This window comes from Xenopus laevis, chromosome 3S (assembly GCF_017654675.1).
Source record: "Xenopus laevis strain J_2021 chromosome 3S, Xenopus_laevis_v10.1, whole genome shotgun sequence".
In the NCBI taxonomy this organism is placed as follows: Eukaryota; Metazoa; Chordata; class Amphibia; order Anura; family Pipidae; genus Xenopus; species Xenopus laevis.
In genome coordinates, this window is record NC_054376.1 from 39,304,448 (window position 1) to 39,320,755 (window position 16,308).

At 41.4% G+C, this 16,308-nt stretch overlaps 1 protein-coding gene across 1 annotated transcript in view; it reads left to right on the top strand.

Annotated features, from left to right (window-relative positions):
* Positions 1-16,308, top strand: part of igf1r.S (insulin like growth factor 1 receptor S homeolog) — a gene marked incomplete at its 5' end in the record, with an annotated part of 159,890 nt that overhangs the window by 25,153 nt on the left and 118,429 nt on the right. Inside the window, 1 exon segment of the mRNA NM_001088265.1 lies at positions 2,123-2,674. Coding sequence (NP_001081734.1) covers positions 2,123-2,674 — 552 coding nt within the window.

The window sequence follows — 16,308 nt, forward strand, 5'->3', positions numbered from 1 at the left end:
TCCGAAGTCACCCGAAGTTTCCTCGTGAGTCAACTTCTGGCGACTTCGGAAAACAAAGTGCTCCGACTGCCACGCTGCCGGCGATTTAGATTCTAGCTTGCGGGAAGGCAGTTTGGGGAGATTAGTTGCCCTGAAAAATAGCCGATTTGTCGGCAGACGACTAAGGGCAGTGGCACAAACTGCTACTGGGCTAGATTAGTGTTGGGATTGAATACTTAATACAGATTTTTTTTCTTAGCAAAAACAGCCCAAAAAAAACTTATTAGGTATTTATTGACACTGGGAATGAAGTGTAGAGCTGCTGCTTTTACGAACCATTTTTACTCTGAGCTATGATGATAATTTCATGAGATGTATTGGAACCATCTATACAGGGTCATAAACTTCTAATGCAAATTAAATCCTGAAAGGCGTTTTATTGAAGATATGATCACGCTGCAAAGTATATCATCCCTAGGATTTATTTCTATTAATGATGAGAAATCACTTCAACTCGTTCTTTTATATTGAAATTTCCCATACATGACCCATGGTCACATCCTTGCCGTATCTTCTTTATTATTGGTAGTTCTATTTCATGACATGGTTGTCATAGCAAACAAAGCTATGTACAGACAAACTGCTTGAGGCGCTACATATAAATAGCAAGTAAGTAATTAAAGTGAGACCAATGTTGAAATACAATATAGTTTTATATAAGAGCTGGGCTTGGACATCCAGTGCTATATTTGAAAAATAAACTACAGTAATTTCTTTCTGCATCCCTGATTTCCAGTTAGGGCTTGTATATGTCTGGTTAGTTCTTTAATGCAGGAAGTGGCGTATAAAAAGGAAAATACATTTCCCATTAAATAAATGCAACATCTTTTCTAGTATGGCGTTGTGGACATTCGGAATTGTCTTAAAAGGGATTCTGTCATGATTTTTATGATGTAGTTTTATTTCTAAATTGCTCTGTTTACACTACAAATAATTCACTCTACCATATGAAATTTCATTCCTGAACCAGCAAGTGTATTTTTTTAGTTGTAATATTGGTATGTAGGCAGCCATCTCACGTAATTTTGCCTGATCATGTGCTTTCAGAAAGAGCCAGCACTTTAGGATGGAACTGCTTTCTGGCAGGCTGTTGAATCTCCTACTGAATGTGTCTCAGTGGGACCTGGATTTCACTAACGAGTGCTGTTCTCAGATCTACCAGGCAGCTGTTATCTTGTGTTAGGGTGCTGTAATCTGGTTACCTTCTCTTTGTTCTGTTGTTAGGCTGCTGGGGGGGACGGAGGGAGTGGCTGATATCACTCCAACTTGCAGTACGGCAGTAAAGAGTGACAGAATTTTATCAGAGCACAAGTCACATGACTGGTGCAGCTGGGAAACAGACAAAATGTCTGATTTCAGAATTAAATTTAAAAAATATCAGTTTGCTGTTTTGAGAGATGGATTTCAGTGCAAAATTCTGCTGGTGCAGCACTATTAACTGATGCGTTTTGAAAAAAACATGTTTTCCCATGACCGTATCTCTTTAAAGCAATAAAACTGACACATTTCTATGAAAATCATAGGAACGTGTCAGTATAAAGTAAATGCTGCAATGTTCCCCAAAAAGCCCCCCCGCAAAGCTCTCCACAAAGCTGCCCCCAGCCCCGCGAACCTGTGTGCTGCCGACCCGCTAACACCACTAACAGATTTTCCAGGTTGCTTCAGTGACGCTGGGCTGGGGGCGGAGCGATCCTTCCATAGGCTGTATTTCTGTTTTCATTCATAATCAGCCCATGGAAGGATATCGACGCCCCCAGCCCGGTGTCACTGAAACAGCTCGAAAGGTCTTTTAGCAGTGTCCGAGGGTCAGGTAAATGCAGGTTTACGGGGGCTGGGGGCGGCTTTTCGGGGAACAATTACGGGTGCAGCATGTACTTGATACTGACACGTTCCTATGATTTTTATAGGAATGTGTCCGTATCGCTTTAAGTATTGCAACTGTACAGTTCTCACCTGATATGGCAACTGATTTTTAAATGCCTGTTATTTGATGGAATGTAACACATAATGTATCTTGTTTGTTGTGGCCTAAAAGTCTAGAATTATATAAATTTTAACAGACCTGTGTTTGTGTCACTCACAGTGTGTGGTCCCAACATGGACATCCGAAATGACATCCGTGAGCTTAAACAGCTGGAAGATTGTGTGGTGATAGAAGGCTACCTGCAAATTCTGCTCATCTCAAATGCCAAGGCAGAGGACTTCCGGAACCTACGGTTCCCCAAACTGACCGTTATCACTGACTATTTATTGCTTTTCCGGGTTTCTGGCTTGGTGAGTCTCAGCAATCTCTTTCCCAACCTCACTGTGATCCGTGGCCGAGTCCTCTTCTACAACTACGCCCTTGTTATCTTTGAGATGACCGACCTCAAGGAGATTGGATTGTACAACTTGCGTAACATAACACGTGGCGCCGTCAGGATCGAGAAGAACTCGGAACTGTGTTATGTGTCCACGGTGGACTGGTCGCTTGTTCTGGATGCCGTCTACAACAACTACATTGTTGGGAATAAGCCACCGAAGGAGTGTGTGGATTTGTGTCCTGGAGCTAGAGAGAAAATGCAAATTTGTGAAAAGTCATCCATAAATAATGAATTTGCCGACCGATGTTGGTCGGATGAGCACTGCCAAAAAGGTAAGGAAACTATTGTGTTATTTACATGAGTTGTTTTACTGATCAGCGTTGGTTAGGCAGAAAAATGTACCCCACAATGTAATATTTGCTAATTTTTGACATGATTACATTAGTAATCTGAGATCATGTATCACACTTTAGTGGGAAAAGTGACAGCTCTGTAAGATGTGCATTGATGTGAATACTGGATGTAACATTCATTTTTATCGCATGGAGATTAAAGGGTTGTCATCTATACTGCTAGCTGTGTTAGCTGTGGATTAAGATAGGATTCCTCCTATTTAAATCTATTGTGCTGCTAATGGGCGCAGCAAGCTGCTTGTTGTATCTATACTATAATGTGTTGTTACCTAAGGAATGGCAGAATCCTACAGGTAGCCTTGCACCGATAATGAGCTTGGCACTGTGTTATTGCTTAGGAGATCAGCAGAGACTGTAGAGTAACTGCAGTTCTTTTATTACTTCCAAATGTAAGACTGCTGACACATTACGCCACATATTATTCCCCCTGTGCAGAGCCTCGCCATTTTGAAGCTTTTGTGATAAATGCAGGAAGTCTATCAAAAAGCAACTGCTAAAGGAACTGGATGTGCACTAGTGGGGGTTTAGACTTATGGCACACAGCACCTATTCTCTGCCGTTGTTTTGGAGCCTTTCATTAGTATTAATGGATGCCACCTGTCGCCAGCAGTGACAAGCAGATTTTGGCAAGAAAAACATACGTTTGAGTGTTTTTGGGCTGAAATCTCTGGTTTGTTTTAACTATTGACAGGCTTCTCTGAAGGATGTGGGCACTTCTCCACCAGCACAGATTATGTCCCGTGTGCCATGAGCCTGTTTCGAAGTAGTTTGCTGGTTAATCTGTATGGAGTCCGGTTACTTACCAATGTGATTAGAGTGTAGAAAATGATAAGTACAGATATGGGAAATATAATCCAGGATGATTGTGACCTGGTAATACATTAGGTAATGAGGCCCTTCCCGCAAGGGTTTGCAATCTGTACGGATAGGGAGAAATGAGATGAAAGATATAGGGTTTATTTTTTTTCATTTAAATCACCGTACATCACTATATAGAAATTAAAAAATTAAACAATTAATATTTTTGATTACAAATGAATGCTTCAATAGTTAGGATCAAGTGCAAGGTAATGTTTAGTTATTACAGAGAAAAAGACAATACTTAAAAAACGATTTACTAAATGTGAGCTCTATGTAAGATGGCTTACCTGTAAATACGAGCTTTCTGGATATCTGGTTTCCATATAAGAGATTCCTTAACTGTACTATTATTACTAATACAGGCACAATCAGGGGATTTCTGAATGGTCTTTAAAAGCAACAATTACTGTTCAGTTTGTAGCACTGGAAGAGGACTTGATGAATATTTAGGAGCATATACGTGTGCACAAATAACCGTTAAGCTGGCCATAGACGCAAAGATTTGATCCTACGAATCTCCGTTTCGTACTATTTTCAGGCCGTGTGTGTCCCGTTATTTTACGTGCCATGGCGATCGGTCGTTCAGATGATCGGACAGGTTAGAAAATTTCTGACGGCTACCGATAATATCTATATCAGTGTGAGACTATCACCACCTTTTGTCGGACATAACTTTTGTATGATTGCGTCAGGGATCTGTTCTTTTACTACTTTATTTGATCTGAATGGTTTAGTGGCAGTTTGGGAGATGGCACAGATGTAAAGGTAAATCTGCACGTCTATGGCCAGCTTTAGTCTCTCTTCGTTAAGAGGTTTTGTATTAGCTGGAGAAGCTGGAAATAGCTGTAGAAAAGCAATTGCTTCTATTGCCTTGAAGTTTAGAGGAGGTAAAATTCCAAGACCATTTGTTGTCATATTCCTCTGTTTAGCTGTACAGCTGTTTCCAGCTTACAGTTCCTCTGGGATTTGTAGTTCTGCAACAGCTGGAGAACACAGTGCAGATTGATGGTCACTGCAGCATAGGGCAGTCACTGTGAAATGCTTTGAATTTATTATATTGTTGAGTCGTTCTTTAATTTGCCTCCATCAGAATTACATTTCGGTGATTGGGTGTGGGGTTCAGATATGAATAGTAAGGAATTCCCAATGACCCCAGAGCCAGGTGATCGTGCAACACAGAGCTAACATGTCCCAGCTGCTTGACTTCAAATAAACCCTAAAAAAGGAAGAGTTCAGCGATATCAATTGGTTTCAGCACCAGTGAGATTGGTCATTCAGTGTGCATCTACTCCAATGTCCTGTTGGCAAAAGTATTGCCTTTTAAAATCTCCAATAGTTACAGTAGCCCTTATAAATAGCTACATTATATAAAATCTTGTGTTTTATCAATACTTCTAAAGTGGGGTAAAATTGTAACCGTTTTATCTCATTTTTTTCTACCTCAGCTTGTCCCTCTGAATTTACTCTAAAGCTGGCCATAGATGTTGAGATTTTTAAAAGATCCGATCCTCATCGTGAGACCACGTTTTTTTCGGGAAAATCATACGAATTTAACAATTTGCCAGGAAAACAAAGTAGCTGCCTGCTTGGCCCTGCAAACATAGATAGATTGCACTGGGACCGACAAAGATTTTTTGACCGATCAATTTCCTGACAGATGTCGGCCGAAAAATCGTAAGATGTACGATTGTTCGAAGCCCACTAACCGCACGATAATTTCGAAGGATTGGTCACACTTCTCTAAAATTGGTCGTTCGTTAAAGGAACAGTTCAGTGTGAAAATAAAATCTGTGTAAATAGATAGGCTGTGCAAAATAAAAAATGTTTCTAATATAGTTAGTTAGCCAAATATGTAATATATAAAGGCTGGAGTGAACAGATATCTAATAAAACATCCAGAATCCAACTTCCTGCTTTTCAGCTCTATAACTCTGAGTTAGTCAGCGACTTGAAGGGGGGCCACATGGTACATTTCTGTTCAGTGAGTTTGTAATTGATCCTCAGCATTCAGCTCAGATTCAAAAGCAACAGATATGACCCATGTGGCCCCCCCTCAAGTCTTTGATTGGTTACTGCCTGGTAACCAGGGTAACCAGTCAGTGTAAACCAAGAGAGCTGAAAAGCAGGAAGTAGTGTCCTGACTGACATATTATACATCAAATCACTCCAGCCTTTATATATTACATTTTTGGCTAACTAACTATATTAGAAACATTTTTTATTTTGCACAGCCTATCTATTTACCCAGTTTTTATTTTTACACTGTACAATTCCTTTAAGAAGAATCGTCGCGTGTACGGGGAGCTTAACAGTGGCGTAAAATTATTGTGTACATTTTCAGACTGAATGGAATTGTGTACCTTCTACTCAGCCCAATAGACCCTAAAGTCCCGGGTCCCTGTTGAGCTCTTCTGCTCTCCCCACCGGCGACCTAGCACTTCCGGCATCTAAATTTATAAACTCAAGCCCCTTTTGTGATGTCACTCTAGGGCAGGTCGGGCCCGGGTCTATAAATAGGTAGGCAATATTGGCCTGGGTGGGGAGGGGGCGGGTTAGTGGCGGACGTGGGTCACCTTTGAGATAACTTTTAGTATGATGTAGAGCGTGATATTCTGAGATAATTTGCAATTTGTTTTCATTTTTCATTATTGAAAGTGTTTGGATTAATTAGCTTTTTATTCAGCAGCTCTTCAATTTGCATCTTAACCAATCTAGTAACTAGAGTCCAAATTACCCTGATTAGTAATTCATTCTGATTTACCTTACATGGCAGCATTGAAAGTATTTTGCATAGATATGATTAATAGTAAATTGGCATTAGCTTCTATGACAGATGAAACCTCATTCTCTACTATGCTTTAATGATTTTCAGTGACCCTTAAAGGAGAATAAACCCTAAAAATTAATATTTGTTAAAAATGACATACTTTATATACTGAACTTAATGCATGAGCCTAAAGTTTCAGTTTTTTTAATAGCAGCAATGATCCAGGACTTCAAACTTGTCACAGGGAGTCACCATCTTGGAAAGTGTCTGTGACACTCACATGCTCAATGAGCTCTGAGCAACTGTTGAGAAGCTAAACTTAGGGGTCGCTGCAAATTATTAAGCAGAAAATGAGGTTGGCCTGTAATATAAGCTGTTGCTACAAGGGCGATTATTAAATTCTGATGCTAATTGCACTGGTTTCTGTGCTGCCATGTAGTAATTATCTTTATTAATTACTAATCAGCCTTCTATTGTGACATTTCTATTCTATGTGTCCTGTATATTGTGAGTTGGTCCCTAAGCTCAGTAAGTGACAGCAGCACAGAGCATGTGCAGTGAATCAGCAGAAAAGAAGATGGGGAGCTACTGGGTAGGGTTGCCACTTCACCCCTTTAAAACCAAACACATATGTAATCCACAGCCTGCATGGCTACTTAGCAATTCATTTAGGGCAGGACTCTATGGACGATTCCGATGCGCTGCACAAAAACGCAGGCGTTACGTCGGATGCGACGGAAATAAGGTAAGTAATGCTATTGTCGGATCGCATTGTTGACGCGACACGACTGTCGGATGCAGACGCAGGGTGCAGGGCTGTAACCCGATCCGACAATAGATGCACAAAAATCAGTTCAGTCAGCAGCATGCATCTAAATGAATTGCTAATTAGCCATGCAGGCTGTGGATTCCATATGTGTTTGGTTTTGAAGGGTTAAGGTGGCAACCCACCTATTGGGGTATTTTTGGAGACACAGATCTTTACTGCTAAAGGGCTGTGGTTGCCTTGGGCTGGTACAAAAGCCCAAAACATAATGCACACCATTTTTATCCGACTTTAGTTAGACTTTATTTTTCCTTAGCTTCTTAGCAGCAGTTCAGATCACCTAAAGCATGTGCAGTGACATTGAAAAGTTGGACTAACATTATTCCTGCTCTAGGGCTGCTGGCCCTCTGTACTGGTACATTATATAAAATTCTGCATTTCTAGCAGTATTCTTTTTTAGGCTTTAGTTCTCAATAAAGCTGTGGAATATAGTGTGTAGCAACAAACGTTCCTCCCCTTATAAACTGTGTGTAGTACAAGCTCTTCCAGCACGGCCCCCTCAGGCATAATGTGCTATTTTCTTTACGGATATTTCAGGAATACCAGCAGAGGATGGGAATGCCATTCTTTTCAGCTATGCCGATTCCATTTAGAGAAGTCTGTACCCATATCCCCAAATAAAGAAATAATGTAACCTGAATAGTAGTGTTTATGCTCTCTGACCATGAAGAGATGATCAGGCACCTCCCAGATGCTGAAAGATTTTCCAGTACATTGAGCCAGGTGCCAATTCGTACATGAACTGATCTCTGCCAGTATTTGCCGTTGATTAAATTGGCCTCTATATTAGCAATGAGTGATTTTTGCCTCTATCTCTTCCCTTAAAACTGTGTTGTGTCTGCCAAATGGTTTCTAGAATGTAATTTTTTGATTGTGTCTGCAGAAAAAAGATTTCACTAGCCGCTCCAAAGGGAAGCTACAACCTCATTCATACTGGTTTGCCCTACTGTTTGAGTCTGGCACCGTTGCAGGGATCGTCTGCTTGTGTTTCTATGCTGAGAGACGCACCTTTTATTTTTTGCGTGTTCCTTTCCAGACCTATAATACTGTGTACAAGATTAGAGCAATGTCCATATTACATATTTCTCTAACCTTGGTGAACTACAGCTCCCACATCCCTCGCCAACCCCTCATCCAGTCATATCCAGTCATCATATCACAGTATAATTAATGTGTGTCCCTTGCAGGCATTGCCTATACACCCAGAGCTGAAACACAGCCTTTCTGTATTGGGGCATTTGTTGGACATTGCAAAATAAAGCTGTGGACATTGAGCCTTGAGAAATATTGAAACTGTTTTTAGTTCTTACTGTAAAGGCATGGTTGCGTGCCAAAATCATATCTTTTTGGTGACATTTAATATATGAATGTATGAGGTTTTTTAGCAACTTTATCAGCAGTCTGTTAAGGTGGTGCATTTCATTTCTGGATGAAGTGAATACTTTTTGCATGTTCTTAAAAGGGTTATAATTCAGTATTAAAATACCACTCCGATAAAGGCAAAAAATGCAAATAAAAACACTGTCCTTAATACAGTGAAACCTCAATTTTACTTCCCTCATTTTGTTGTTTTGTGGTCCTACATATATATCATGCATAGTACATTTCCCTGATTTTACACCATTTTTTATGGTCCACTAAAAAAAGTAAAATGGGGGTTCTACTGTAATCTTTTCAAAAATTTTAATGAACAGAAAGTGAATATTGTTTTTTTTTTTTTTTCCATTGCTGGTATGGAAGTCACCCCCCACCTCTACCAAGAATTGTATTAGTTGGACCAAAGCGTCTGCATTTAAAGGAGAAGAAAAGGCTAAAATTAAGTAAACTTTATCAGAAAGGTCTATATAAATACACAAGTAAACGCTCAAAGTAATGCTGCTCTGAGTCCTCTGTCAAAAGAAACACTGCATTTCTTTCCTTCTATTGTGTTCACATGGGCTTCTCTATCAGACTTCTTGTTTTCAGCTTAAACCTCCAGGGCTTGGGCTTGAGCATGCTCAGTTTGCTCCTCTCCCTCCACCCCTCCCTGCTGTAATCTGAGCCCAGACATGTAAGTAAGCAGTGAGAGACTCAGGCAGGAAATGGTGTCACACCATGCTAATATGGCAGCTGCTATCCTAATGAAACAAAGAGAGCTTCTAGGACTGTTTACTCAGGTATGGTAAAGCATTCTGCAGAATAAATATATTGTTATAGCTTGCAGTGTTGAGGCTAATCTATTGGCAATGAACTGCTTCGGTAGCTTTCTTTCTCCTTTAAATCCTGGAGATCAAGGTGGCCATAGATGCAGTGATGACATTTCATAACATTTAAACAGCCGTAAAACCAATTGATTAGTAGAATAGTGGTTCGTTAACAAGTGGCCTGCTATCTAGGAAATATGGCTCTTCGTGGAAAAAGAGGGATTAACAGATAGACCATGCATATAAAGATGGCGCATACGAGGGGATCAGGACACACACCCAAGAGAGACTGGTGATGCCCTTACGGCCAGGTAACATGCGATGTAGGCTTGTATAGACCAGAGAAAGCCAATATGACCACAACATTTAATCAAATGAAAGGGAATTTACAGTATTTGGAAGGATAGCAGCATATAACTAGATACAAAGAAGCTGTATGTAGCTTCAAACCTGCACTAGACAGATATACAGTAGGGGCGCACTGAATACCAGATTGGGTTTGGGATTTGGCCCAATCCTAGATATTTTTAGCAAGATTTGGAATCAGAATCCAAGAGCCTGTCTGAAGTGAATCCAAAACCTTTATACTTGAAAACGTTTTCTTTGTGAGGATTATATGTTTGGGTAGTATAACATGAGTGGTATTTTTGAATAATAAATTGACATGATTAAAGAGGGTTTATTTCCCCCGTTAGTAGTGCAGTACCAATTTGGGTGTGGATGGCTGCAGAGTCCATATCGGTATAATGCTGGTACTAGTAATGGATGTGACGCTGCAGGGGATCATGGGAGTCTGTGCCGGGGATTGCTGGGCTCTCTGCGCTTGACAAGACAATGTTTTTTGTCCTTACAATACTTTTACTGTTTCTGGGCTGGAAGCTCATCAGCATTCCCGCAATTCCCCTTTATGTTCCTAACATCCTCTCGTGCTGCCAGTTCATCTGGGAACAAACACAGCCGTGTGAAAGGGTTAGTGTGGCGCTTGCTTGTCTCCCGGCAGACACCCATGTGCTCCCTCGGTCACTCCCAGCAAGAGAGTCATGTACTGCAGATGCTATGCTTCATTAAAGCGACACTTACTGAGGAATGGACAGTTGCCATCCTTTCCCAAGTCTCTCTTCCTTATTACATCAATGTGAGAAATGAAGGGATGAATTATGAGCGTTTGTGTCCCAGGGATGGTACCTGTAGAGCGCAGGTGCATGGTGTGTTAGTGAACGCACCCTTCTGCTGCGCTCTGACTTCCACTGTCTCCGATTTGCTGCAGTGCCTATTTTTAGATATGCCGACGGTGACACCAGTTCACAAAAAAAAAAGAATTTTATTCCTGTACTGCAGCACTTGCTGCAATAATGCAAAAGAACAGCATGTGCCAGAGTCGGCATCCAAAGCTAGCAAGCAATCGCTATGGCAGTTTCCACCTCTCATAGCAAGTTTACTTTCCTCCTTGACGTTGATGCATACAAATAAACATAAGGATATAGCAGGTGGAATGTGTTGCACTGTACAGTATAAATGCGCATTAATCATAATACTATTGATTAGTAAGAGGTAGCACAGAAGCTCGCAGGGGTTTGTGTGCATGCTCGCTTGCAGCTTGCTCAGACCACATGAACTCTGCCTGACCCAATAGTCTTACTCCTCCCAAAGCACTGTCGCTCTCTCTAACACTGCACAGTCTGCCCCAGATAGCACTAATAAATGATTGAAAATGCAAATACTGCAGCAAGAAGTGCTATTTTGTAACTGTCAATATTCCCACAGTCCATACTGAAGACCTCTGACATGCGGCAGTTCAGATGGAAAAGGGTGCAAAAGGCAGTATATAGAAAAAGTATAATAAAAATATAAAATATCATTCTTGAACCAGCAAGTGTATTTTTTTTTTAGTTGTAATATTGGTGTGTAGGCGCCATCTCATGTCATTTTGCCTGGTCATGTGCTTTCAGAAAGAGCCAGCACTTAAGGATGGAACTGCTTTCTGACAGGCTGTTGTTTCTCCTACTCAATGTAACTGAATGTGTCGCAGTGGGACCTGGATTTTACTATTGAGTGCTGTTCTTAGATCTACCAGGCAGCTGTTATCTTGTGTTAAGGAGCTGTTATCTGGTTACCTTTGCCATTGTTCTGCTGATGGGCTGCTGGGGGGGGGGAAGGGAGGGGTGATATCACTCCAAATTGTAGTATGCAGTAAAGTGTGACTGAAGTTTATCAGAGCACAAGTCACATGACTGGGGCAGCTGGAAAACTGACAATATGTCTAACCCCATGTCAGATTTCAAAATAAAATATAAAAAAATCAGCTTGCTCTTTTGAGAAATGGATTTCAGTGCAGAATTCTGCTGGAGCAGCAATATTAACTGATGCATTTTGAAAAAAAACCCACATTTTTTCCCATGACAGTATCGTCACCTTCGAAAATCTCCCCTGTACCATGAACCTTTGTGGGAAATGGCTGTGTAGTTCAGATGAATCGGCATGCATCACTCACTCATGAATGATAAGGATGGAAAATAGAGGGTAAATAGAGGAGGGAAGGGCACATTGCTGCAATTGACAGGGTAAGGCCACACGAGGAGATTCAGTGAGATTTTGTCACCTGGCGACTAATCGTCTCATCTTTTGAGCAACTATCTCCCCGAACTGCCTCGGCGTTAATGCACACGCGGCGATGCGTTTTCAATAGTCGCCCAAAGTTGCCTCACCTCGACTATAGAAAACGCATCATCGTGTGTGCATTAGCGCAGACGACTTTGCATTGTAACCTATGGGGAAAAACGCAGAGGCAGTTCGGGGAGATAGTCGCTCAAAAGACGAGTCGATTAGTCGCCAGGCAACAAAATCTCCCGGAATCTCCTCGTGTGGCCTTACCCTAAAAGGGCTTGTATGACATGCCAAATTTAACCTCTTCACTGACCTTGCTGCTTTGGAGGGAAATGTAATTAGCAAGGAAAGCTTAAAGTGGTTTATAATTGGACTGACATTTTTGTCGGCTGAATCATTGCAGTGGGGGAAGAGTTGGGGGTGGGTAGAGTTCTACAAAACCTACAGGCCCCAACCCTTAGAAGCCCAGTGGGTAGTGTTTGTCATCCCAAAGGAATGTGTGTGAACAAAACATTGAGATGTAGCAGTTTGCCCAAACAGAGCTGCAGACATGGGCAGGGTCTCATATACAAAACAGAGGGGCTGGCCCTTGTTCATCACACACCCTCCCCTTTTAACCCTTTGATTGTAGAAGTCTGGCAGCCTGTGCATGCGTTCTGCTGAAGTGCTCTTAAATTCAGCTGCCGCTTCTCACCAATCAGTGCCGCTGTGGGTGCCGCAGGGCTGGTGGCTACTGCAGTGATTTGATTCCTTTGCTATTACACACGCCAATCAATTGCATGGGGCAAGATCAGGTGAGCCTGCTCTCTCCTCTTCAGCTGCTGTGACTAGCAGAGAAATAGAATCCTACATCGCTCCTGCATAGCTATCATGCCTCGATGTGTACTCACCCTTTCACTGCCAAAGGATTCTCATCTGTCTCTGTCCAGACTCTATTAGCTTTCTAAATGCCAGCAAGGTGACTAGTGGTGTTAGTGCTGTACAGCAGTGCTCTCCAGTATAACTTGGTGGTAAGCAGCTATTAGTAATACAGGTGCGGGACCTGTTATCCAGAATGCACGGGACCTGGGTATTTCCGGATTACGGATCATTCCATAATTTGGATCTTTATACCTTAGGGTTTATTAGAAAATCATGTAAACAATAAATAACCCCAATAGGCTGGTTTTGCTCCCTATATGGATTAATTATATCTACGTTTTGATTAGGTACAAGGTACTGTTTTAATATTACGGAAAAAATTGGATTATTTGATTATAATGGAGTCTATGGGAGACAGCCTTTCTGTAATTCGGAGCTTTCTGGATAACTGGTTTCCAGATAACGAATCCCATACCTGTACTGTGGGTACACCTGCCTTCTTTGCTCAGGCACTGTTACTCTGTTACTCTGGGAGGTGTGGTCCCTCACTGTTAGGTAAAGGGGCCACAAAATCTGGATATGCTGCTTTCACTGTCAGTTTGTCCTCTCTTTTTTCCACTTGCATTGGCTAATTCATTCCCCATGGGTAACAGAAAAAAAATCATCTGTTTATGAGCACTAGGTGTTCTGTCTGTGACTTTATTGAATGTACTCACCAATGCAATCAGCATGCCAGCCCCCACTCTTATGTACTGGCTAAATAAGGCATTTTACACAGTCCTGGACTGGCAATCTGTGGGTTTTGGCAAATGCCAGAGGGGCAGCTGTAAGATGCCATAGAAAGTGACTATTAAGTGGGCGGGTGGGGGTTGTTTGGGCCTCCCTGTACTTGGAATGCCAGGGCCTATTTTGAATCCAAGTCCAGTCCTGATTTTACCCATGTGCAATAATGACATTTTATTTAAAGAAGAATTAATGTAAAACTCAAATACCCTATATCCTGTGTCTGTCACACTCTGAGGAACAGATCCAAAGGCAAGGTTATTTTATGTTGTTATACTGTGGGCTGGGATGAATTTCAGAGCTGCCTGTGTGTATTATTAAATCTCTATTTGTTTCCTTATGTTCCCTGCTCCGACTCTTGGCACTGGTTTAGATATAATATCGGTATGCTTCTAAGCTGAGATGCTTTGCATTGCTCTTTTCTAGAGGTGATTGCAGTGTTGCATCAGATGGAATTCCGCAGCCGTCCAAAATCTGCCGCATCTGCTTGGCCTCGTATCTTGTGTAAAGCTGGAAAGATTAAAATAACTTGCAGGCGTGTGGAGAAAAACATCCTATTTGTATAGGAACCAAAGGGCAGAGGCCGTGATACTTAAGGGAGAAAAAACAACCCACAGTCTTAAGTCTTAAGCTTGCTGAACTACAACTAGCAAATCCTGCCTGGTTAGATTCCTATGTCAGGACTTTGGTGATGTTGCGTGAGCTGTTTGCGCCTGATTCTCTGTGCTCATGTGTATAACAAGCTCATCCTCCTGATTCATACCTGCTAAGGGCTCTTACACATGGGCGGTTTTACCTGCGCTCCCCTGCGTTGCGCTCAATTATTGTCAAGGGGGCTGTACTCACACAGACACATGTAAGCGCCAAACGAAGGTGGGACGCTGCATGTTGCATTTCACCTGCGTTCGTCGCATACATGCCTCTTTGTGAGTACAGCACCTTTGACAATAATTGCATCTACTCCTCCGATCCCCTGCAGCTGAGCGGAAGAAAGCGCAACGCAGGGGAGCGCAGGTACAACCGCCCGTGTGTAAGAGCCCTTAAAGGAGACCCGTCACCCAAAAAAAATATTCAAAAATCCTATTTTATCACATTAGTTAAGCAAAATGAACTTTAATTACACTATATAAATTATTTGAATCTTGTTTCCTTCAGTCTTCATAGGTATATAGAATTTTAATTAAAAGTAGGGAGGGGTGTGTGTATGGATGCTGGGTTTTCATTTGGAGGGGTTGAACTTGATGGACTTTGTCTTTTTTCAACCCAATTTAACTATGTAACTATGTAACTAGTCTGGGAATACAAAATTAAAGCAAGCAGCAGCCATTTTGTGGACACCGTTATTAATTCAAGCCTTGCATCATCTCAGAATCTTGTTTGTGCACCAAAATGGGGGACCTGATGTCCATCCCCATGCTCTGGCTACACAATTAATCGGTGCGGAGAACGGGGGAATGTGTGGAGAGCAGTGACATCTAGGAAGTGCTGAATGGAAAGTGAAAGTAATTGTCTGCCCCCCCCTCTATACCTAAGGCATAGAGGAGGGGCAGAAAATATTTGATTGACAGCTGAGGTTTTTAAATAAGTTTACAACAGCTATGAATGCTTTAATAAAAATAGAAATTGGATTTCATGTTTAATTTGAAAAGGACTTTTATTATACAGATTTTTGTGTCTGGGTGACAGGATCACTTTAAGTGTGCAGGACCTGGTACAATTTTGGACTGATTGACTGAATTGTGTGTGTGTTTGTACTTGAGAAGTCGCATGGACACACGGCTACTGTACAAGGCAAATTCAGCAGCTTTATCTTTATTCCAAGGCTAAGAGCAAACTCCAGTGTTGGAGTATAGTTTCCCTTTAACTGAAGATTTACTGTGTACTGTCCACATGCAGTTTGCTTTTAGGAAAGATACGGTGGCCTTCCTAGACCAATCTGTGAATAAATGTACAGTATCCTGCATGTCTGGTTAGATGGCCTACTGATTACATGTAATACTGTACATTAAATCATATCCTGTCCATTCTCATTGCTGCTCGAGTAAACTAATGCAGTTAATTACATTTGTTCTGGGAATACTGGCCTTTTTTTTTTTTTTAATGAAGCTCAGCATGCTAGGTTTATATTATCATTTGAACAGCATGAATGAAAGCTAGCACATAGTCCGCTAGAATCGGTCTGGTAGGGGAAGAGGACAGGGAGCACGTGTTTTCTTTATTTTAATCCATTCATAAAACATTTATCTGCATCCAGCAGCTGTACGTCTGGGAGGAAGCAGAAGGCATTTTATAAGAGTAAATGCAGTTACCCAGAAAAGGCTAAAATCAAATCACATCAAGCAAAGGAAGAACACAGGGACAACACTACTGAACTGCCTGTGGCGCATAAATGTGTCCTCTTTAGCTTTGCACTTCCTGTGTAAAAGTAATCCCATTGTTACTGTTACTGTTGATGTAGAGATGAAGTGCCCAAATGCAACAGAACCAAAAGAACTTACACTGAAATCCAATGTTGGGCAATTGGTGTTCCTCCTGATATTGTTGAACTATCTAGCATACATTTACAGGATGCAGCTCTTCACTTAATGAACACTAAGTGTGTTTTTTATCAAAATCCTAAAAATTTGTTCAGAGCTAGTTAGTTGAACTAAAGTCCTGCATGGAACCA